We start from the raw sequence: 26622 nt of genomic DNA, 5'->3' as shown, positions 1-26622 counted from the left end.
TTTTATCCCATCAAGAGCACACAAAAAGTACATATCCCAGAATTTGGAGACTAATAGGGCTATACAGGAAAAGACTTTGAACCTATTATCAATGCTGCCATTTTCCCTATTTATTAACGATTTTTCAAGTTTAAGATCACGTTCACGTTCTGGTCCTGATGATGCTGTGAAGTGGTGAAACAACATTGTAGTAAGTATTGCAAAGTGAATTTTTGTTTTGCATTTAGAGAATTGCTCTCTCTCTCTCTCTCTCTCTCCCTCTCTAATACTTATATTAATATATATATATATATATATATATATATATATATATATTTGTGTGTGTGTGTGTGTGTGTGTGTGTGTGTGTGTGTGTGACCCTACTCCTCGACGCGGTATTAAGTCGGGATTTGGAAAACGAAGAAAACCGGATTTAAAGTGGGAATGGTCAAAATGATCAAATTTCAGTTTTTGATTGTTTCAGAAACTACAATCATTTTTCTACATGAAAACATAATAATTAAACATAGATATTGAGGATAAGTTATATAAATTTAAAGTTTAAAAAAGCAACTATCAATGACACATTCAAAACGAGAGTTGACTTTCTCTCAGAGACCAACCATTTCCAAGACTTAGTAATATTAAGTCTTTTCCTCCACCAATACCATGTAAGATACCACAGCAAAGGACGTGTCTTTATCTATCTCAGAGAAAGCATGCCTGTTTCCACAATTTCATGGTTCAACCAATAATGAACTTTAAAAACTGTTAACAAGTCTAGGGTTTTCCCTGACAACTTTACAAATGAATGATTTTGATTGGTCAACGCTCATAACATGCGCCTGTTGGCCATTAAAATGCCCGGGCAATGTGTCATGACGTCAGCATGCGTGTGTTACATATGTGTGTGTTTTTGCATTTTGATACACACCACGTGCCATTATTTCTTTGTCTAGCTGCATTGGTATGATCGAGTGAGGGTCCTTTGCCACTCTTTCTTTATTCGTGAAATTATAGGACATGCTAAGACTTTAATTGGGTGGGGTTCCTGACCTCCCATAGTGGGCAGGGAGGTACTTATTGTCTTCTATCCCTTTATATCTGTTTTCCAACGAGATTTCTGTCTTTGTCTTGGAATGATATTACTTGGTTTTGTCATGGCCTTGACCGGATACCCTTGGTGAGAGGGGAAACAGTCAAATGTATAGTTAGTTTTGGGAGATGATATTTTTTTCCTTGTAAATTATCTCTCTGTTATGTAATGTATTAAGTTTTGTTTACATATCATAATATGATTTGTACACATTTGAGTGTATTCCTCTTAGTGGGGATCTGTGCTTGTGACTGGATAAGACTTTTAGGTGATCTCAAACAAAGTACTTCCATAGTTTTGCGCTTGGAATCTACATCTGTTCCCTATGATCCAATTCTCCTTTGTCTTACTTTGTTTTGGGTGCTTTAATTGTAATTCTAGAACTTATTACTATCCCATTTTCTTCCTTTTTACTGGCGCTGATATGACCTTAATGTGTTGCAATCGCCGTAAAACCCTTTAAAAAAAATAAAAACATAAGACTTTAATAGGCCAACAGTTGCCTAATCTTACACTTACAGAGATTGTTGTAGGATAAACATTCAATTTTAAGTACAAAAGCAGAATAGTAAATGGAGCCTTCAACAATTAATAAACTGCCGATGGAAATACGTTTAACTAAAAAATGAAAAAGGTTAAATGTATGGATAGACAAACAGAACGAGAGACAGACCTATTAATGGATAAATAGATAGGTAGATAGGTAGGTAGTGATAGATAGATAGATAGATGGATAGATAGAGATAGATAGATGATGATAGATAGATAGATAGATAGATAGATAGATAGATAGATAGATAGATAAATGAAAAGGAGAGAGGGACAACAAGAGAGAGAGAGAGAGAGAGAGATAGAGAGAGAGAGAGATGTTCGTTTTGTCGTGCTTTCATTGTATAATGAAAGAAGGGGTGGGGTGGGGGGGTGGGGGGGGGGGGGGAGTCTTTTTAGACAATCAACAATGTGGGTGAACCCTAAGAAAAACTTGAGAGATTCAATAACATGATTTCATGTAAGTCATTGCACAATAACCTCCTCCTCAAGCTGTCATCTGACTCAAAATGGAAACAATGCAATGAATAATTTGACCAGTCATTTCTTTCATTACAATCTCATTGGTCAATATGTTTCCAGTTGATTGACTATGACTTACTTTGAAACAAATAAATGCTTTCTTAAACTATCCCTACAATTCTTTGCTCCGCCTCCATCCCTTTCTTCATGTCTACCTCACTCTATCCGTCTCCCTTTTCTTTCTTTCACACACACACACACACACACACACACACACACACACACAAACAGTTATGCAGTCAGGCTTCAATCTTTACTCTATTTCCCTCCCGCCCTCTTAATGCTCAAGCAGTCTCTCTCTCCTACCCCTCTCACTCCTCTTTTTCTTTATATATATATATATCTCTCTCTCTCTCTCTCTCTCTCTCTCTCTCTTTCTCATTCTCTCACGTCTCTCTCTGTGTGTGTGGGTGTGTGTGTGTGTATTTTACTCTCTCATTCTTTCTCTTCCTCTCTCATTCTGTTTCTTGATTTTCTTTCCCTGCCCACCCGGATTCACATAGTTTCAAAACTGTACTTTGAAATTATAAACCCTTCTCTAACTTTTGGCATTTTGAAATCGTATTTCCTCTTATAAATAAGACTGTCACATTAATAATTCTTATTTCTTTATTTAAATATCAAAAATTCTTCAAAAATTGAGCAATGTTATAAAATTGTCAGCATTCTTTTTTGTTTGTTTTTTGTTTTGTGTTTTATTTATTTTAAGGACATCTTACATATTAATGAATAACTACAAAAGTAATGATTGGATTATTTCAAACATTTGTATGTACATTATCAAATGTATATTCTAATCCCATGCCAAATTCAGTGATGCCAAAACTCCGGTTTCACCGGAAAAAATTCCTGTCTGGAGCAAAATTTTCGTGTTACGGGCAACTCCCGTCAAATTCAGGTGAGGTTAAAATGTTCCAAGGCTACTCCCCCCCCCCCCCTCCCCCACTTTCCAGTCACTACTAATACAACTACCACCACCACATCATCTTCATTACCACTACTACTACAACTACCACACATCATCATCATCATCATCATCACCACTGCTACTACTACAACCACAACCACCATCACCACCACATCATCAACACTATTACTACAACCATCACTGCCACTACTACTACAACCACCACCACCACCACCACACTATCATCACTACCACTACTACTACAACCACCACCACCACATCATCATCTTCATTACCACTACTACTACAACCACAACCACATCATCATCATCGCCACTGCTATTACTACAACCACAACCACCATCACCACGACATCATCATCACTATTACTACAACCATCACTACCACTACTACTGCAACTACCACCACATCATCATCATCATTACCACTACAACTACAACCACCACCACTAGAGCAACAACCATCACCACCACATCATCATCACTACCACCACTACTACAACCACCACCATCACTACCACTACTACTACAACCACCACCACCACCACCACCACCACCACATCAACTTCATTATCACTACTACTACAACCACCACCATCACCACATCATCATCACTAACTCTTCTACTACAACCACCAACACATCATCATCATCATCATCATCATCATCATCATCATCATCATCATCATCACTACTGCCAGTACTTCAACTACAACCACCATCACCACCACTTCATCATCACTACTACTGCAACCATCACTACCACTACTACTACAACCACATCATCGTCCCTACCACCACTACTATAACCACCACATCACCATCCCTACCACCACTACTACAGCAACAACCCCATCACCGTCCCCACCACTACTGCAACAATCACCACATCACCATCCCCACCACCACTATTACAACAATTACTACATCACCATCCATGCCACCACAACTACAACCACCATTACATCATCATCTCTACTACTACCATCACATCACCATCCCTGCAACTACTATTACAACCACCACAACGCCACCCCTACCACCACCAATACTACTGCAACCAGTGTTGCAAGCGCCGTAAAAACCCTTCAAACAAATTTAGCTCAAATCTCTCTCTCTCTCCCTCTCTCTCTCTCTCTCTCTCTCTCTCTCTCTCTCTCTCTCTCTCTCTCTCTTCACACAAACACACACACACACACACACACGCACACACACACATACGTGTATTCGGCCTTAAATGAGGTCTGTGTCATTCAAACGCACAATGAGGCCCTATAGAAAGAACTGCTTTAAACAGTTTTTATAAGACTTTCTGGCAAGAAGCAATGATCCACAAGATGACTGCAACTTTAAATTTGAGTTAAATATTATTTGAAGCTTTATATTGCCACAAATCAAAATGGGGACATGTGGCCAAAGGAGGTCCAATGATGGGTAATGTGTAACCAGTGTGTATGTGGAATGAGGCCTTATGATTTGTGTGAGAACAGATTGAGGTCATAGAATAAAAAACCAATTACCATAACTTGGTAACTAAGACTCATGAGAGTTGGAGCTTATTCCAGTTTGGGTAAGAATGAAGTAAGACACCAATGATGCATTACTCTCAATAGGATTCAGGATGCTAGTATTATCGCAGAGACCCTTTCCCCCAACAAAACCGGTACTTGTTACACCTAGGTTGAATGGAGCAATTAGTAAATTTTCTTGAAAAATTGCAATGGACTTAGCCAGGTTCGAATTTGGACCGCTTGATCCATAGTCCAACCACCTGCCCATTATGCCCCATAAGTACAATGCATCTCATATTAAGCGATAGGGTAATGAATAGTAGATGAAGATTGAAGAAAAAGGATTTTTAAAAAAAATCAAATGAAACCTTGTACAAATTATTAATAGTAGTTATAGAGGTTCAAATCCAATACATGCACAAATTTGCTTCCAGACAGGATAAGAGTCGTATTGAATCAGGACCACATCAGCACAATGCATCTTGTACAAGCCGAGCTGGATCTAACCAAACTCCAGTAGCACTGTTTGTTCTTTTGATAAAAACTTCAAACAGCTCTCAAATTTATTTGCAATTTTTGCGAAGAGAACTGAAATACCCATTTTGTTTTTCTATAATCCAGCTACAAAATCTCCCCATGAGCAATATGGGAGCAGGCACTGATAAAGCATGTGCAATTGGTGGATTTGTATGGGACAGTGCGATACAACCCTACTGATTGCATACAACCTCCATCCAATTAAACGTGACCTCTCCAGGCAGGGTGCACAGTATGAAACAAACTTAAAACGCCATCATGAATCATAGACGTGTGACAAAACAAACCACAATGAAACATTTTAAAAATTGCCACAACTGTTGAATAATCATCAAAAGGCAAGAATAAATTTTAAATGAAACTTTATTAAACACGTTTCGATTGACTTTGTATTAATTACAATTACGTTGATTGGGAATGTTCACGAAACTAAATTAAATAAGTGTTGTCATGTTTATCATGAACCAAGAAAATTTCACTTGATTGTTACTGATACACAACCAACCAAATAATATTTCGAGGGTTCAAATCATAGATAATTTTAGTAGCTTTGAATGCCGATTCATGATGTATAAAGATCAAATATAAAAGAAAAATACACAACAAAAATTGTAAGCTACATGTAAGCATAACAAGTAAGTTTATGGGGAATATAGGATCCTGTGTTCACCTGTGTTCCTCTTTAGGATCAGGATAGAATAGATTTAATAATAACATTTAAGGTTGATGAAAGAATGAGTAAAAATAAAACTAATACTAACCAGAAAAAGGTATGATAAAAGTCTGATGGACGAATGAAAGCTACTACTTTAGGTAAAAAATAAATTCAAGTTTGAAACGAGTAACACTGAATTGGATTTAGATATTAAGTAACAGCATTAACCATGGCGGTAAGGGTTAGAGGCCCGGGGAAAAATAAATTAAAAAATGATCCTTTTTGAGTTCATCCCATCACACAGAAAGTGCATTGAATTACATTTATCTAAATCATACAAATCATTTAAAAAGTGAAGAAATGTAGGCATCATGATTCATACTTTAACAAATAACATTTTTATTAGGTTTTCAACCAATTTTTCAAATACAATCTATATAATCATAACAAAAACATTTGTGAAAAAAAAATATGATGGTGATGATGATGATGATGATGATGATGATAATAATGGTATATCACTTTTATTTACTATTCATGTACTCAGATTAATTTTCTATTTTAACTTGATTAGAAATCTTCGGTACTTTATTTCTTGTTGCCATCAATTCCCTTCCATATTGATTGAGAATTCTAAAACATAGCATTTCCAACCTTTTCACAGTGTTAAATTCAGTACTTTTCATAAGTCGTAAGAAATTGTGAATATTAGGATTACCGATTAATCAACATTGAATTAGACAACATATATTTCTTTCATTCACATTCGAGGAAAAACTAACAGACAGTGATATTCATATTCTTGTTTGTTTGTTTGTGGGGTTTAACGGCGCTTTCAACACAAATTAGGTTATATAAGAGCCAATATCCATATTCAATAATCCCACAAAGCTCACATATATACTTTTTTCTCTAACTTATTTTTACCCCATCTCCCTCGTTCTATTAGAAACAAATGCAAACTTGTTTGTTTATCCAACCCCTGAAAATACCGTCTATTGCAGTGTAGTGGTCAACTGTGCACTAAACCTTAAGTACCATTTAAAGGACAAGGTCAAGTGCAAGTTGGAGATTACTATGGAACAGGAAAAATAGACAAGCAGGTGTTCAGCCCACTGTATCCTTCCTTCACTGGCTCCATGAGTAAATACACTCAACAGTATTAATCATAAAAAGCCAATGAACAAGTTAATGTAGCCTATTTAGCCTCTCCCTAATGCCAACTTACTAAGTCTAATTTTTGTGATAGAAATACGGTGAGACATGTTCACCATATTCAAGTATTCTTCATATTTAAATTATGACCTGATGTTCTTGAAAAGTTTAAATGAACCTGTATTTGCCACCTCTTCATTCCATTCTTGTATATATACATGCCTTGTATTCTTTGTAAAGAGACAAGAACAAATCAACATGTTTTACACTTTGTAATTCCCAATAAATCCCCAGACCACAATGGTACAATAAAGATTTTACTAGACTAGCCCAGGTGACTGCATTTGGATTAGAAACAGTCATTTTTAACAATTCATCATATATAAAATTATTAACAAAAGAGAGCATTTATACAACACAATATCCACTAAACGTGCTCAAAGCACTTTACAATGGGTCCCCAGCCACAACAACACTCAACACAAAGGCGAGTCATGCAGCATATTAGACTCGAACATGGGATTTAAGCGCTTTTTCCGATCAAGGACTCAACTACTCAATGGGGTTTGAATCCATGACTTCAGTTAACACTGGATCAGAAGTCGTGTTGCTAACCTCTAAACCACATAGCAATACAAATTATCATGTAAAGGAAATAATTTTAAAAGTACTCATGTCACCACAAAAGTTATGTGTGATAGTGCATTTCATTCAGCAAGACAAAGATAAAACACATCGTCCATTAAAAACACTATTGAATAAAAACTATGTTTGAGTTTCATAACAATCATCCATTAGCTAAAAAAACTTCTTAAGCAACAGGCAATTTTATAGACAGACATGTTCAGCCATCGTAAGAGTCATTGATATCTGAAAGATATCATGTACACAATATTTCTTATATCAAGAGAAGGTTAAAAAAGAAAGTGACAACAATTTTTATATGGATTTGATATAATCAATCATGTAGGTTACTGTTATTTTTGGACTAATACTTTCCTACAGATTTTTTATTTCGTTGTAACAGAAATCCTTAACATTTCGCCATGACCTTGCATTTAGACATTGTTCTTGATTTATTGCTCTTTCAATATCTGCTTTATCGGGTACTTTTTTCATTCTTATGAATACCGAAAGGAGTTTAAGAACTGCATGTCTTTCTGCTTGTGTCCATTTATGCCTTTTCCCACTTTTTCTCGTATCAGAGGAATTCTCATTAAGTCCCACACGTTCATATCTGTCTACAATAGCGTATGGCTCCTTGATCTCACTTGGCCCTAATTCTTGTGTGTCTTTTTGGCATTTCTCCACTTCTTCATCCATATCTGACTACTGTTGTTATCTGGTTCCAATTCAAAATTTCCTTCCAGTGAGTAGTCCTCCACAGAAGTGCTTTTCCCAGCGTTGATTTTCATAAGTATTTTTGCAACTTTGGCCTTTTGGAGAATGTCATGAGGTAAGCGATAAAAATCGCGGTGAACGCGGATATCATGTCCCAGAAATTGAGCTAACTGGTCTTGTTCAGTGTCAGAAATTTCTAAAGCTTGGGATATAGTTGCAACTTGTTTTCTTAAAGACGTCCAGGTAAAAATATGTGGATTGGAAACACCAGCTTCAATTGCCATAACTCTAATGACATCGTTTCCACGATATGGCCTCTCTCCATTTGGAGTAGCGAAGAGGTATTTGCTCTTTATTGATAATCTATCTCTTTCCCTCATGATGGTGTCAATCTTGGTCAACATTGAGTGTGTCAGTAGTACAGCTACCCGGCGATTGAATTTGCCTCTGATTTCTATGAGAGTGAATGTTTGAACAAGTCTTCTTTCTGTTTCTGTAAGAGATTGAATGATCTCATCATCAACGGGTTCCTGATTTTTTTTGCCCATTTCTAAATTCTCTAGAGTCTTCTTTCTTCTTCTTCGTTCCTGTTCATATTGGGATTTAAGCATGCAGTGGCAGTTTCCAGTTTCCTGTGATATTTGCGTCTTCCGGCCCCGCTGCTCTGTCTTCGGCGTGCTGTTTTTCAGGATTTGCTTCCTTAGCCTTTGACCATCCAAGGTCTGTCCACAAGGCAGTGGCGGTTTTGCTTAAGAGTGTCCTTCTCCTAGATCGATTGCGGTCCCCTGTTAGCGAACTCGATCTGTTCGGGTTTTTGTTCGGAGTGTCCTTCTCTTAGATGGATTGCGGTCCCCCGTTTACGAACTCCATCTGTTTGGGTTTTTGTTCGGAGTGTCCTTCTCTTAGATGGATTGCGGTCCCCCGTTTACGAACTCCATCTGTCCGGGTTTTTGCTCAGAGTGTCCTTCTCTTATATGGATGTCGGTCCCCCGATGACGAGCTCCATCTACCCGTGGTCAGATGGTCTAAGTTGGGAATCCGGGAGGATGTCCTGTAGAGAGTCAGTCCCTTTTCCCCCCTCCCCCACGTCGTGGACAACACCCACACCCAAGGGTGTGGACTAGGGGAAGCTGAACTCGACGGTTGATTTCCTCCCTTCTTCCTTCCTTGTTGACGATGCTGACCGTTGTAGATCATTCTTGGTCTGGCCTCTCACTTACGATCATCGAGACACGCAAGCCCTCCGACCGCGACAAGGTCATATGATCCATCGGAGAGTCTCTAGAGTCAAACGCTGAACCTCACCACCTCTTTTTCTGTTGAAAAGAGAAATTTCACACAAAGCTGCTTTTGCTACAGAGGGATAATCATCAACTTTTAGATTCTTAACATAACTGTACAGTTTTTCTACATCCTGACAACAAGGGAGTAGTTGGGGGCTGTTGAACTTCCTTCTTTCTAGTGATTGGCTTGCTGATGATGAAATGTGATCACACCAGTTTCCAGTGAAAAGGGATAAAAAAATTATCAGCATTATCTTTCTGCATTTGGTCACTCTTTTGGATGGCATGTGACTTCAGTATGAATGCACATTTCTTTACAGAGAATCCGAGCTTGAGAGCAAGGGAACCCTTCCCAAATGAATGTGTTTCATCCGAATACTCTGCAACACTGCGGACAGATTCGACAAGGGTGTCAAAGTTTTTCACAAGGAGAGCATCTGTGAGGGATTTAATATTTTCATTTGACCGATCTTCTAAATCTATTACGAGTCGCGCAAGTTCTCTCATTCTACCACTAATATGGCCAGCAGTGTGCTCTTCAACATCACGTTTGTGGTATGTTCGCTCTCCAAATGCAATAATCAATGCATCGCTTTTTGCCTTCTGGGATATCGAGTCATCTTTCATCTTTAGTAAGACATTTTGCCACAAGGACTTTGAAACATTCTTTGGTACAGGTAACATAAGACTCCCTTCCCTATAGGCCCGTCTAGGTTTTCTTGTACAGCAGGTTAAGGAATGAGCTGCTACTTTCTTTTTGCGATATAAGCCTTTACAAGTGGGACAGGGAACAAGTGCATCAACATGTACATTTTTTCCTCGATATTTTGGAATCAATATACCTTCTCCTTTTTCCAATACATCAAAATTATGTTTGTAATCTCCTACTTTTATTATCTTCACCCAAGCTTTCCTTCTCTCATTAGACCCTTTTGGCAATGACAATATTTGGCCAACAGATAACTCATTTTTGTGCTTCATTTCTAAATGTCTAGCCATTTTGATAATCTGTTATCACAATAAAAAACATGAATGATATTTACTCCATTTCTTAAATTGTGGCTGTATATCAATTGGTGGAGCGTTCGTGTTTGTTGTGAACAGCATGGGATACTGAGGGCTTGCACTTCCAGAAGAGGAGCAAGAATCGCTGATGTGTTGATCCACCGGGTAGCTGAGAAATAAGAATAAATAGAACAATTATAATGTGGCTGGATAAAAATGGAGTGCGATTTTCTTATTTTTCTCAGTCCACTCATGAAAAGATACAATTTACATGAACATTTCAATGAATTTACACTCTAGCCAAAAGCAGTCAGTTAGGTCGGCAATTTTTTATCTTCATTTTTTCACCCCATCCACCCACCATCACAATGGATTCCACACATGTTGGACCTCTATTTGAAAATGTCCTCATTGTGTGGCTTGTGTAACCTATGGATGTCCTCATTTTGACGCCTTTACAAGAGCACAAACACACACATGCAAAAAAAAAAAGAAAAGAAAAGATAAAAAACATTACCACACAAAGCAAAGTCTAAAAAGACCAGAGATAAAGAAAAGACGTGTATCATAATAAGACAGAAATAAGTAAGCCAAATGGTTATGTCACTCGCCTTTGGTCCTCGAGGGCAGGGGTTCGAATCACACAGTGGAATTTTTTCTCAAAACCAGAGTTTTCACGGCTGTATCCCATAGTTCTATCGCCACCTAGCACACTTACTTTAAATCGGAGGTGTCGCCTTTTATATAACCTATTCTGTGTTTAAAGGGGCGTTAAAAAAATACCCTTTTTTTTTTTAGAGATAAATAACAATATAAAGTCAATTTCGCATTCAAGCACACTTTTCTCTCCTCACAAACACCGTGCTTGAATCTGGCATCTATTGTAATAGTTGTAATAATAGTGGCCGAAGTGGAACCACGTCTCATCAATTGGAATAGTCAAGCCATATTGAACATGATAGGTGAATGGATGGGTGACAAAAAACTTGTCTCCCAGAAATTATTGTCAGGGCGTTGTGTCCTTTAAATGCATTAGCTCACTCAACTCAGGTGTAAATGAGTACCTGGCAGTTAAGACAGCTCTGCCTTTGTCCCATTAAATTGTAACGCACCTAACAGGTCGCCTGTCTTGTCCTATGTGTTACATGTTTGCTGTTTATTGGGGAAAGTGAATTGTCATTGTAAAGTGCTTAGACCGTAGATAAGCGCTTTATAAATGCAACCTTTTTTATTCTTTTTACCATACTTTGTTTTCATAGGAGATCAGTTAAAATGAGATCTCAATTATAATGAGACATTTTGATTGGAATTGAGGTCACAATGCTTAATACGAAATGTTTGGGAACAAGAAATTACCTCGGATTAACCGTCTTTCCAGATTATTCACTATAGACAATACAATAGAGAAATAGGTTGGGTTTGTTTTTTTTGCATTACGGATTAACCCACAGTTTTGGACTAGCCTTTCCGGAGCTTATTTATATATTTAATTTTTATTTACTTAGCAATATGATTAACAATGGACTAAGAATTTTCAAATCCCCATTTGCCTACCTTGAACTTTTATTTGATATCTCTTCGTCTGAAAGTTTAATGTCTTCTTCATCGGTGGAATTGGGCTCCCTGAAAGAAAATGGTTTCATATATTTATATATATATAAAATAATCTGTATTTGTTCCTTTACAGAACAATTGAACAAATAAAATATTTAAAATAAAAAAAATAAATTGCTACATAAAAAAAGAAGAAAAAAGAAGGAACAGGTACCACAGAACATATAATTTATTCTAACAGCTTCCTGGAAACTTACACAATATACATGGTAGTGTAGTACTCTCACCATATTCACATCTGTGATGAATGTCGTAATAAATGTTAAGTGTCTCAAAAGGTCACACCGACCAGGCGAAAAATCACATATTGCTCATGGTCATTAGTCTGACCACTAACCATCAAAATTATTATCAATATCAATATTATAGTCAACGTGATTTCTCTTAGTAATTAAAAAATGTTGAATCATTCCAGGAGAGTAGATAATTAATTTTCAAGAAATAATGAGGTTAGCAATCCCAATTATATTACTTTTAAAACATACCATTCACTAGAGGAACTATCAGTGAAAGGATTTCTGATAGAATCAGGGTCACTCGGGTCAAGTTCTGCTTCTGGTTTTAAGATGTCGTGTTTCCTGTTTACTTCATTATCTTCATCCTCTTTCGGAGATTCTGATACTTTGTTGTCTCTTTGTGATTTTCTGTGTATGAAATATCAAAACCCAGTGATTAGGTCTACCATTACAAATGATAAGACGAGATGAGCAAAGACTCATTAAAAGTAAGTGACGATTACAGCAACAATGATAATATTAAAGGTAAAAGTTAAAGCATTTTTGTTGACAATGGTGAGAGTGTGAGTTCAGTGACTGTAGGTAGTGGTGACAGAGAAAATGTTAGTGATAGTGATGGAGAACGTTATGGTCAAGTGGTATTCTTACTTAACTTATTTATATATTAATAAGACATCAAGTTGGGTTTTTTTTTTACATGACTTGATACAAAAAAGCGAGCACACAGGGAAAATTTCTATCAATGCATTATTTAATTATATATCAATTGGAACTGTTTCAGTGTTCACTGCCAACTTAGTTTCCAGCCTGTTATAACCCCCACCCGAGACACAACAATGTAGATCGAAGTAAGCGCGTCATGACCAGATCTAAACATTGACTTATATTCTTACAAACTACACATTTGTTTCAAATTTTACAATAGATGTTGACACAATAAGGAAATATTGCCATAGAATATTTAATCCGAAAGAAAAACTAATGACACGGTTGGTATTTTTCTTCAATAGTCCAAAAAGAGCACAAGTACAAGGCACAGTCACAACTTTGTCGAAGTCGAAACTGTGTTTACATGAAAGTCTGAAAGAAAGTTAAAAAGAATAATTAGTGTGACTACTAAGTAATAAAAACAAAATACTATAATTTAATATCTTACCTTTCATTTAATTCCTGCAAATGCGAAAAAACGTTCTTGAAAGTCAAACGTTTAGTAGACATGTTGATTTTAGACCCTCGCAAACTTTTCCCAGGAAATCGAAACTAGAACAATCGGAACTGCTATTAGGTACTAAACTCTTATTTGATTGGCTGAAATCAGCCAATCAAATAAAGCATTTCAAAAGATGACACGAGAATGACTTGCTCATGAGCCCGTGGGTTGTGTGTGAAAATAAGATCAAAATATGTGTATAATGGGCTATACACACGTTACCAATGAAGTGGACAAAATGAGGTCTTCGTTTTATTTCCACTTCAGGTCCTCATTCTAGACATTACATAGACCATAGAGGTCTTTAAAAAATGAGGTCACAAATGTTGGACCTCTATTTGAAAATGTCCTCATTGTGTGGCTTGTGTAACCTATGGATGTCCTCATTTTGACGCCTTTACAAGAGCACACACACACACACACACACACACACACACAAACAGTTGCGCTCACTGGATTAATTTTCATGTTCACCTTCCTGTACTTGCCAATAATAGCTAATCACAAATACTTTGACCTCAAAATTTAGCCTCTTTAGTTTTTCAAGTTCATTTTGCTCTACTTATCACTAGATGCCCTTTTAGTACTCTCTCTCTCTCTCTCTCTCTCTCTCTCTCTCTCTCTCTCTCTCTCTCTCTCAAACATACACACACACACAAACACACACACACACAAACACACACACACACACTGCAACCACCACCACCACATTTTTATCACGACCACTACTACAACCACCACCACCACCACATCATCACTACCACTACTACTTCAACCACCACCACCACATCATTATCATTACCACTACTACTACAACCACCACCATCACTACATCATCATTACTACTACAACCACCACCACCACATCATCATTACTACTACAACCACCACCACTACATCATCACTACTGCTAATACAACCACCCACACCACATCATCACTACTACTACAACTACAGCCACTACTACAACTACAGCCACCACCACCACCACCACATCATCACAACCACTACTCCTACTACTACAACAGCCATTATCACATCGTCATCATCACTACTATTACTACTACTACTACTACTACTACTACTACTACTACTACTACTACTACTACTATTACTACTACTACTACTACTACTACTACTACATACTACTACTACTACTACAAACTACTACTACTACTACTACTACTACTACAACCACCAACACCACATCATCCAGACTACCACCATTATTACAATCACTACCATTAGGATTTGGAGCGTTACTCCATTTGAAATAAGGAAACTTTGGGGCTGTATTTGGCAATGTGTTCATATATAATAATATAGTTCTAATCAGTTCTCTATTTAGATCTATACAATATTTAAACACGATACCAAATACCATCTAAATTCCCTTTTTTGTGTGTGCGGAAATTCCTCTTTCGACATTGAAATTCCTCCGAGTGGTGCCTGAAATTCCTGTGAGTCAAATTGAAAATTAACGTTTCTGCAAATTTTACTCTTCTCGTCAAATTTCCAATGCCCGTATCTAAGGAGTTATCTTTGCCCATTGATTTGACTGTGCGTGAAAATGGTGCCTCACATCAAAGTCGATTTTCTCAAAACTTGATTTTTACACTCTCCCTACTTCAAACGGTCATATCTCGGCAATGAATAATCAGAATTTTATAAATTTGGTATCAAATTTTAAAGCATAAAATAAGCTATGATTGGGTACCAAAAACCCAAAATTGAAAGATCCGACTTAATACCGTTTCGAGGCGGAGGGTCATATATATATATATACTGATAGATTTCAAGAAATCAGGAAAGAAACTTGACTTTTTGAAAATCGAGCATCAAATAAAAAAAATGGGATGGATTACAACAATAAAAATAAAAACATAGTCGAAACAGCATCATTTTTATAGACATATACAAACGTTCATTCAATGAAATTAAAGAGAAATCTGGAATAATAAAATGAGAAAAAATATAGTGCGATGAAATATGGAAAAATCTGTTTCTTGCATCATACATTTGATCAGAAATAAAAATATTCAATTTCCAACAGCCCATAACTTACAATTTAAGCCTTTGAAAACCTTTAAACTTAACTATCTCTCAGAACACAAACATACATAAAGCGTATTTTAAAAAAAGGTCTCTTGTTTGTTTATAAATGATACATTATGTTGTTTGAATTTGCCAAAAAGGCTTAAATGTAGGTTCGGAAGAAAATTACATCCAAAATTCTATTTTTCTCTATAAAATCAAAAGTATCGTCATGTCAATGTAATTTGATGAGTAGAATACATATTATGACTCTATGTCGCATGTTGAGCAATAATTACATACATATTAAATTCAAGATATTCAGAAAATTGGTGACATTAATCGCAGCAAAAATTTAAAATTTCGAGATGAATGTGCACTTCTTTACCAATAGAATCAAGAATTTTCATGCCGGTTTCCTATAGAATTATAAAGGCAATGAATGATGGAGTCTATTAAAAATTCATGGTACGAGATTTAATATTTAATTCCAAGTGGTTGTTAATAATAATTAATCTCATGTTAAATCGTTAGGAAATCTCTAAACTTTTAGATATAACCTGAACTTAAGAATCAGTAGAACTGAAAAATTGAAAGCCGATGTGTTTGGGTTAAAAGAATGTAAACATTGAGACTATGTTATAATCAACCCACCCCCTGCTAAGGTAATCTTATTTAAAAGCTAATATATAAGAATGAAATGTAAACGGAATATTATGAAATGTAAATGAAAACGCCATGACACGAAACAGACAGAAAATTGACTTAATTTACAAATAATTTATGATTTTGTAAATCACAAGAATGTGAGAAAAGCACAGAAAAGCATCTGGATATTATTACATTATTTGATTCTACATTATTTGGAGGATGACCATACTGCTATGTTGCTAATGTCATTTTTACATCGGAGCCTCTTGTTTGGTGAAGTTTCGCCCTCAACTGATTGCAATAGGTTTGAGTACAGTGTACTGCGGCTATGTGGTCTAGTGGTATGACACTCGCTTTCGGATCGGAAGGTCCTGGATTCGAGCCTCGCTCGACGCATAGTTGAGTCCTTGGAAAAGACTATTTACTCACATTCTCTCACCGTACTCGGGTGTAAAATGAGTACCTGGCCGTTTACAGCGTTGTCTTTGTCCGAAAAATTGTAATATCGCCTAACAGGCGTCATGTCTCGTCCTACATGTTAAATGTTGCAGTTGACCAGGGACCTCTTGTAAAGCGCTTTGAGCACGTTAAGTGGATATTGCGCTATATAAAAGCTCAATTTTTTACTGACTGAACCCGATACCTTCACATCTTTCTCTCTCAAAACAATTTTCCTGTATCTCAGCTGTTCTTTGAGGTCACTGGCTGTTCCTCTCTTATATAATTATAGACCTTCAATCTGCTCTCTTGATCTACATGGTACTCCAAGCGAAATCACAGAGTCCAGGATAGAAGCTTTAACCTCCCTAAGTCTGATTTTCTTGGCTTTTCTTCGATAATAATTTTCTCTTAGCCTTTCCTTTACCTTATCTTTCACAAGCTTCTCTGCCGTCCTGCGCTTTTCTCTGAGTTTTGATCCATCTAACTGATACTGCCAGTAAGACACCTTTTGACCTCAGCGGGTGTTAGCTTGTTCAACCACTTTCCAGTTATGTTGTGTTTCCATGTGTTTAAAGTGGAACTGTGGTGAATTGTTGAGTAACGCCTCTTTCCCATCATCATCATCATTACCTTTTTTACCCTGGGTTAGGGTATAGGCCACAGACAAACAGTTTCCATCCTTCTCTATCCTGAGCTAACTTATTTTTAAATCTCATTCCAGGTCTTACCACTTCTCTGTATATCAGCTTCTTTAATTCTTCTCCATGTTCCTCGTGGCCTTCCCCTTGATCTTCTGCCCTGAGGGTTCCAGTCCAATACTTTCTTTGTTATAGTTGAGTCATTCTTTCTAAGCGTGTGTCCAATCCACCCCCATCGTATATGCAGCCTGTATCTTCTCATCTCAATCTAAATCTCCAAAGGTTCTCTCTCCCACTAGATGTGTCAGTGGGCAGGTGACCAGTATTTTTTTGTACATACTCGTCCACTTTGTCACCAAATATGCCACCTTCAAGAAAATCCTCCAGTTGGCGCTATGAGACAACAATACTTTTTTAAAAACAATGTTGCGAAATGCAGGGGTGCTGGTGTCTATGTCACAAGATTATGACAACAGAAATGTAGTTGTTGGCTTTTCTTCAACATTTAAGTCAGGAAACACACTTGATGTACAATCAACCAATATGGTGTCATCATCCGCGAAAGCCTGAAGTGTTTCGTGAAGTTGCTTTACATAGGATGTTGAGAATGATCCATAAGGGACATGACTGTTCATGAGTTTCCAATAAGACTCTGTCACTGCCACATTAAAAACTGCGAAGAGCACGTACAATGGATACCACTGTTTTATTTGTGATGTCAACCAGAATACTTTGCAGCTTCAAATTGGTGTGAGAAACAAATTGGTTCAAAAAGATTTTAATGCCGTCAAGATGAAAAATCACTGCTGCTGAAATTTCAAACAGATTGTTGAACCTATTGCCTCGAAAACTTGTAAACTCATACTCAAGTATGATTACAATAAGCTAACCACTCAGATCGACATCCGCTCCGTTCATCTTCCTGTGACCTAAATCTTCAGCGGTCAGGCGTACCAGTCGACAAGCAGCATTCTCAGAACTGGTGGAAAACCTTGAAAAAGTGACCTATTTATCTCTACCAAGAGTGGACTGGGCTGTGTCTTGGCGGATCCTTCAAATTCCTTTGCAACCTCTGCAGCCCTGCTGAGCCCTAGTAGAAAACGGGTATTGAAAAAATAAAGTGTGTTGAGCAGCTTATTTCATCCTCTCCAAGAAATTCCTTTTTAAATGCTGATATTTTCTTGTCAAACAGTTTCATTATAGCTGCACGATCTGGCAGAGGCACTTTATTTTAGAGGGGAATTCTTTCATTACCCCTGTCTTGCTGCATTCCGATGAGATCTCTTTGTTCGATAGTATGTTCCAATAAAGTATTAGCATCATCCACAGCAACAGTAGAGAAGCCAAGACCCATTACATGACCATCATTAAGTACCAGATGTCTCTCCACAAAATATTCTTTTTGACCGCTAGTGCCATCAGATCCCAAGGTAAAATGTTTAGAGTCTTTGATTGCACGAACAATATGTCGTTTCGCCACATGATGATGCCATCTTTAAGGCAGTTGCTGTTGAAGGCAAATCTTAGGCCGAATAATTTTCTTTTCCAAAAATGTGCTTGCTGACCACGGCAACGACTTTAGAGCACTTACTTGCAGGAATGGCTGCTCCCCCTTGCAATATCATGTACGTAAGTCTTTAATTAGTCGAGCTCTTCTCTGTAGATTCGGACACATCAATATCTCACGATATATATATATATATATATATATATATATATATATATATATATATATATATATATATATATATATATATATATATGAGTGTGTGTGTGTGTGTATCTATATATGAAAATATCCATTCATTCACCCCGACCCAACACACAAATGTTCAATATACGTTACATCTTTTCTCAGCTGCTGTAACTGATTCATACTTGTTAATATTTCTCATACATGATCTGTATTTTACCAAACAATTTGCCCACGTATTATGTTTTCAATAATAGAGTCTACGTTCTTTTATTATGCTTTTTATTTCGTCCCTAAATGTAATTTTTACCTTTTCCTTAATTCATTTTAAACTGTCAAGAGGGCCCGTTGATTATGCATACCCGATACCTATTTCCTGTTCGTAGGTGACCGTTACATTTCCGATTTTCATTGAAATCTATTTGTGTATTGTTCTGATGACTCGGGGTGTCCCATTGAGATAAAGAAGATATTCTGTTTTAATATTTATTTTAATCGCGTGGGTAAAGAGACCCGTCAATCCCACTTCTCTCTCCATCCATTCGAAGAATTGATAAAAGCCTGGATTATTTCCGTCTAATGGGACGAGACAAAACCAATACCAAGCTTTTATACAGAAATGTCTGGTTGTGATTTTGTATTTTGTCTGGCAAACATGACGTCAACGTCGAACGGCGATTATAACCCATAATAACATGAGACCCATCGTCCCGTCGTATTCTGTCTGGTGAGCCTGATGCCATGTGATCTTAACCAGTCAACTGCTGCCGTACTCTAGACAGGGTCCCAGTTTTGAGAGTTTTTGGACAAGATGGGGGTCATTTAAATCGATCGATATAATTTGAAGGACGAATTTTCTGGCCAAATTTTTTAAAATACCAGTCTTTCCAGAGTGTGCCAATTAACTGATTAAAGTTAAAATGATTACTCCAAATAATGTGAAATTTTAGTTTATGTGAATTTAAGAAATGTTGTTCTCCTAAATAAAACATAAAAACTGAACTCAAGTCTCATATTTTCTACTAAAAATTCATTTACAGCAATTGATTCAACCCGACATATACTGGTTAGAGGTCTTGGATCACATAATATCGATATGACATTTCCATCCGATACGAGTTCTTATCCACGACTAGGCCTCGGATCACATAATATCGATATGAAATTTCCATCCATACGAGTTAGTCCTTTTCCACGACTATCTTTTCGGACATTTTTTTCCTCAGCTGTTTTCGTTTAACAAACTTTCATTTTTATATTATTTTGATATTCATTATGTCAGATTGAAAAATCAAAGGAAATCTATACAAGCAGTAGCAGAAAGAAATGGTCATATTATGTCAATGATAGCAACCGAATGACGCAAGGGAGGAGATTAATCGACGTGAATATATTTTCCGGTCTCATTATAAGGGGCAGCGTGGCTCAGTGGTACGGTCTTTACTTCGTACCAGAAAGGTACCGAGTTCGATCACCAGACGCTGCGCTGCGTGGCCTTGAGCAAGTCACCTCGCCCTAGCTCAATTTTGGCTTTGGACTCCAAGATATTCTAAATCCATCGAAGACGATAGATTATTATGATGAGTCGAGGCAGACGAGGTTATAACAAAACTATACTGCATTGAAACCGAGTTACAATATTATATATTTTGAGTACCTATATTTTTGTAACTCACATTGAGCAGTGAATATGTGAAATACAAATGTCATTAGTCAAAATTTATCATCCTTTTATTTTATCAAAGACAGAAGTATGTATAAGAGTACGCCGCCTTACTCTGAAAAAAAAAAACAAAAACATGTATTTAAAATTTTGACCAGAAAACTCGTCCTTCAAACATCGATCTATTAAAATGATCCTCAGCTTGGCAAAAACTCACAAATCTGGGTATCGATGTTCAAAGGAAGGGTTTTGCGCAGTCCCAGGTTTGAGAGTTTTCGCCGAGATGAACTATAAATTGACGGACGCGTTTTCTGGCCTAAGTTTTAAAAAGTTACGTGTTTTGTTTTGTTTTGTTTTGTTTTTTTTTTGTTTGTTTGTTTTTTTGTTTGTGTTTTTTTTTGTTTTTCTTTGTGTGTGTGTTTTTGTTTTGTTTGTTTTTGTATGTGTTTTTTTTTTCAATAATAGGCTACTTGTTTTAATCGGAGTATGACAACAGTATTGTCTATCCTTACGGGCAGGTCTGACAACTGAACACATTCACGGGCTTGTTTTAAGATTGTTGAAACGGAAAGCTTATCATTATTTGTGCGGCTATGTGGTCTAGTGGTATGAAACTCGCTTTCGGATCGGAAGGTCTTGGGTTCGAACCTCGCGCTCGTCGCATAGTCGAGTCCTCGGAAAAGGCTCTTAACTCACATTCTCTCACCGTACTCAGGTGTCAAATGAGTACCTGGTCATTAACAGCGTTGTCTTTGTCCGAAAAATTGTAATACCGCCTAACAGGCGGCATGTCCTGTCCTACATGTCAAATGTTGCTGTTTACCAGGGACGACTTGTTAAGCGCTTTGAGCACATTTAGTGGATATTGCACTATATAAAGCTCAATAATTTAAATTTTAAAAAATCATTTCGCGCTGCTTTTGAAGAGAAGGTGGGGAAAAACCACAGATGGCCACTTTTTAAATTGTTTGTGACTGCCCCCCCCCCCCCCCCCCCCCCACTTTAAGTGATTTCAGAGGATTAAAACTTTCACACTACAGCGAAAAAAATGAAAACACTTGAATAGTTATGGTTGTAGTATCATCCCTGACACCACTCAACGAGAGTGGTCACAATTTTTTTTTTTTAATGGACCTCTGTGGCTTTTCCCATGTTCTCTTCATTTCCGTCAAAACAATCAGACAATAAACGTTGAGTTATCATACTTGTGGTCCCGATCGTCCCGATAGCTCAAGTGGTAGAGCACTCGTTTCACATGCAAAGGGACCAAGATCGATTCCGGGTGTAGTCGAGATTTTTTTTCTGACCCCTCTGTCTACCCAGCAATGGTCGGGTAGCTGGACCTGGCGGAAAGTACTTTGCGATAGACTAGGGTCCTATCAAAAGGTTAGCAAGCAATTGCTATTGTCCGTTTCACGATATAGAAACCGGGATAAACTCTGGCTCCATGGGCCAAATGGCTCTGAAGGACCTCTGTATCATACTTGATTAAAAAAAAAATACACGTCCTTACTACACGCTTCTTGGGAAATTATGAGAAAAAGAGCTGAAACCCATGTTCGAAAGGGGCTCTTCAAGGACATTCTGTTGCAGATCCACCACTTTCTTGGTAACCCTATAGTGTAAATGTTGCTGCTCGAAGCAACATTAATAATAATAATAATGCTGAAAACTTATATAGCGCTATAACTCCGAGACACCAGACTCTAAGCGCTTAAATTACAAATTACTTTGGCTGAAACATACTCATTCACACACACAAGCACACACACCACACACACACACACACACACACACACAACACACACACAACACAACACACAACACAAACCAACCTATCTTGCTTCTCATACCATCTACTAAAATCGAAACAAATATGTTTTAAGCGAACGTTTAAAAATAGACAAAGATTCTTTTTCACGAATGCTCTGCGGTAAGGCGTTCCAAATAGAGGGTCCGAAATGAGAAAAGGATCTCATTCCAGCATTTTTCCGAATTCGAGGGACAACTAGTTTTGTGGAATCACTGGCCGAACGTAAGGGGCGGGGTTTTGAATATCTTTCAATTAGTTCTGAAAGGTAGGAAGGGGCAGTACCTTCAAGACAACGATACACTAAAACATAAGCTTTGAATTTAATTCAAACATTCATCTGTGGTGTTTCAATCATCCTGTTTTGTTGATAAAGGGGAAACCCGAAACGTTCATTTGATCTGTTTTTGTAATTAAATTGAAGCTTACATTCAACTTCACGTTATTATTTATTTGGCCCCCCTATATAATATTAATATCTAAAGAGAATTTCACGTGCTGTGTAACTCACCATCTTCGTCCAACAACACGTTGTCTGGCTTGATGTCCCTGAAAAGAAAATTTACAAGAAAGAAGATGAGAAAAGAATACATTTTAACCCTCTCCTTACCACCTATAGTAAAATCGTCACATTTGTTACGACACAATAGGCATTTTTCTTATTCAGATTCATTTTGTACATCACAAACTTTGAAGAATGATATTTGTTTAATTAATAAGAACATAAAGTTGTTTTGTAGAGAATCTTGTTTGAGTTTTAAAAATATTTTTTTTCTTCTGGGAAAGCCTGTCATTTTAGGATAATACTGAAAACGGTCAGTAACGAGAGAGTTAAAGTATCGCCGAATATTTGATTTTAATAAATTTAATAAATTGAGCTTTATATAGGCCAATATCCACCAAATGTGCTCAAAGCGCTTTACAAGGGGTCCCTGGTCAACAGCAACATTTAACATGTAGGACGGGACATGGCGCCTGTTAGGCGATATTACAATTTTTCGGACAAAGACAAAGCTGTTAACGGTCAGGTACTCATTTTACACCTGAGTACGGTGAGAGAAATTGAGTAAAGAGCCTTTTCCAAGGACTCAACTATGCGCCGAGCGCGAGGCTCGAACCCAGGACCTTCCGATCCGAAAGCGAGTGTCATATCACTAGACCACATAGCCGCACATTTTGAGAGCTTGGGGGCATTTGTGAGTGATATTTTATATTATGACGCATTTAAAATAAAATAAAACCATTGAAGGTTTGGAAATATTTCTGACAGGTATATTACAACTTTCGTCCTTAGTCTTGTATTTTGTTGGTGAGAACCAAATGCCGAAAATTAAATTCAAAGTAAAATTGAACAGACTTGAGAAATTTAAGTTTTTCTACACTTTGGAAATAGCCTTCCCCCTTTTAAAAGGAAAAAACTGTTAAACTGTTTACACGTTAATTTACAATGTACAGCAAATTGTTCACCCGACACTTTGGACGCATTCTACTTGGTCTATGATATTATAACAATCTTTGCAAATACTCTAATGGGTCTTTGAGAGAAATCGAATTGCCCAACGTGGAAACTTTTTTCATATGCATCATGCCTAAAACCTAGTTTGTCCAACTTCGACTTACGGCAATCATAGTCTTCCAAAGTTCTTTTTTTTTTGTACCAAAAATAAAACACCCGAACTTTCATGCATTTGCAAAAGAAAACACTAAATTAGCGTTACCTTTGCTAAAGTTGGCCTTGAAATTTTGAAAAAATAAGATTTTTAAGAAAAAAAGGATAAATCTCAATAATGTGTTTTAAATACCTGTGCAGTATATGTTTTGATCTAAGGTAGGAAAGCGCTAATGAGAGTTCAGCTAAGTATAGTTGTACTTGAGTCTCAGTAAAATTGACATCTTCCTGCATGTGAAATCGAAGGTCTCCACCAAGAAGAAGATCCACCACCTGAAATGTAAAACCAAACATCGGTCAACTGGGCTCTACGGGTTTGTTCGCTTGTGTGAGTGTGCGTGTGTGTGTGTGTGTGTGGGGGGGGGGTAATGTGTATGTGTGTGTGTGTGAGTGTACATTACCGTGACATCCAGTCGTTAAAAATAATACGAGTCGCATATGCTTGAAGAGGTTGCTTGTCGGAGTTTATCGATAATTCGATTTATCAGTTATTCCAAACATTTGAACATTTTAGATCGAACTTTGTAAATATAAATTGACAAACTATAGACTATCAGTTTTTAAAAAAAAAAAAAATGTCGTTACAATGGAATATAATGTCAGCCCTAAAGATGTGAGACTTGTACCATATCATCATTGTGCAAAAATGAAAGGGAAAAATTATACATGCATCTGAGTACGACACAAACCCGCAAACCGTTTTCTTGCCGAGTCGTCAAATTGACAATACAAGAATTATAATCGGTTTATGATTGCATGTTATGTATAAACTACTACTATATCATTATAGAAAGTCATTGTTTTTCTTTCAATTGATTATCATGGTCTTGTCGTGACGATTTGAAATACAGGATGATTGCAGGCAGGAATCAGGAATAATCGATTGCGTCCTTCATATGAATTATATGCTGCGCTCCCGACCCGCCTTCTCTCTCTCTCTCTCTCTCTCTCTCTCTCTCTCTCTCTCTCTCTCTCTCTCTCTCTCTCTATCTATCTATCTATCTTTCGCTCTAACTTTCTTCCTCTCTCTCTCTCTCTCTCTCTCTCTGTCTCTCTCTCTCTCTCTCTCTCTCTCTCTCTCTCTCTCTTTCTTTCTTTCTTTCTCTCTCTCTCTCACTCACATACACACAAACACACACACATACACACATGTATACATATACATTCATCCATCCATCCATCGATACAGACACACATACACAGACACACACACACATACACACACACACACATATATATATATATATATATATATATATATATATATATATATAGTATACCAACATTGTCGAAAATATTAAAATAATAATTCGCTCCATTGCTACATGTCGAGCACTATTCGTACCATATTTTTATCCAACACGATTCAATATAAATATATATATATATATATATATATATATATATATATATATATATATATATATATATATATATAATGACGTATGATGGCAAGCATTATTTGACATTGTGAGATTTCTTGATTCCAATGCATTTCAGTAACGTAAGTATGTTAAGTGCGTATGGTATAACAGTCACAATGCCCTACTGACGATGATGCTTTCAAGACCATTCAGGCTTGAGACAGGAGTTAAAAGCCTCGATTCAAAGCTTCTTTCCTTTCCACCCCACTTCCCCCCATCTTTTTTTTTTAAGGAAAAAGATAATACATAAAGGGAAATGTCGGACCTGACTTTATTCGTTTTGTGGAGACCGGAAGTGGAAATAGCTCCGGATATGTCGACTATATGAAGATGTACCAATTCATGGTGTCAGTAAAATTATATGGTTTTCTTGTTTGTTTTTTTTTCTATGGGTTGTCAAATCATAATATATCATTTATAAAATAAAAAACCCAACAATTATAACGAATATCTTCATCGAGACCTTTGTAAAAGCATTCCGTTGATCTCTATTATATGAAAAAATTGGAAATCAGTTGAATTTGTCGGTCGGGTGTGTGTGTGTGTGTGTGTGTGTGTGTGTGTGTGTGAGTGCGCGCGGGCATGAGATAGATAGAGAGTGCGAAAAAGAGAAATACCTATATCGTTATCCTGTAATGTTATAGTAAATGAAACTAAATGACAAATTCTCATGGACAATAAAAGTCTATTATAATTATATGACTTTTTGCTTACTATACGAAACGTATGTCAGCTGTATGTGCTTGTGTGCTTGTTTGTTTTCTTTTTGCGCGCAGGCGCGCGCGCGCGTGTGTGTGTGTGTGTGTGTGTGTGCGTGTGTGTATGTGTGTGTATATTCGTTCCCAATCAAACTGTAATTAAAAAAGTAATAAGATCATTCTCACCATGAACATGTCCTCTTGGTCTTGAAAACAATACCAAAGATTGACAATGAAGGCATGCTCCACTTTTTTCAGAATGTCAACCTCCCTCAGAACATT

At 37.0% G+C, this 26622-nt stretch overlaps 1 protein-coding gene and 1 pseudogene across 3 annotated transcripts in view; both read right to left on the bottom strand.

Annotated features, from left to right (window-relative positions):
• The window catches only part of LOC144966168 (serine/threonine-protein kinase 32B-like), a 171426-nt gene that overhangs the window by 27437 nt on the left and 117367 nt on the right, over positions 1-26622 (bottom strand). For all 3 annotated transcript variants that reach the window (XM_078902308.1, XM_078902307.1, XM_078902306.1), the window contains exons 4-6: positions 26527-26622; positions 24352-24491; positions 23061-23098 (exon numbers count right to left, since the gene is read on the bottom strand). The exon at positions 26527-26622 is cut by the window's right edge and continues 90 nt beyond it. In XM_078902308.1, the coding sequence (XP_078758434.1) occupies positions 23061-23098; positions 24352-24491; positions 26527-26622 (274 nt within the window). The remainder of the gene's footprint in view (positions 1-23060; positions 23099-24351; positions 24492-26526) is intronic.
• Positions 5376-10436, bottom strand: LOC144966661 (uncharacterized; annotated as a pseudogene).

This window comes from Berghia stephanieae, chromosome 2 (assembly GCF_034508935.2).
Source record: "Berghia stephanieae isolate SIO BIC M18660-M18661 chromosome 2, UCSD_Bste_1.3, whole genome shotgun sequence".
Taxonomy (NCBI): Eukaryota; Metazoa; Mollusca; class Gastropoda; order Nudibranchia; family Aeolidiidae; genus Berghia; species Berghia stephanieae.
The sequence above is the reverse complement of the archived record's forward strand: the minus strand, read 5'-3'. Positions and strand labels throughout refer to the sequence as shown.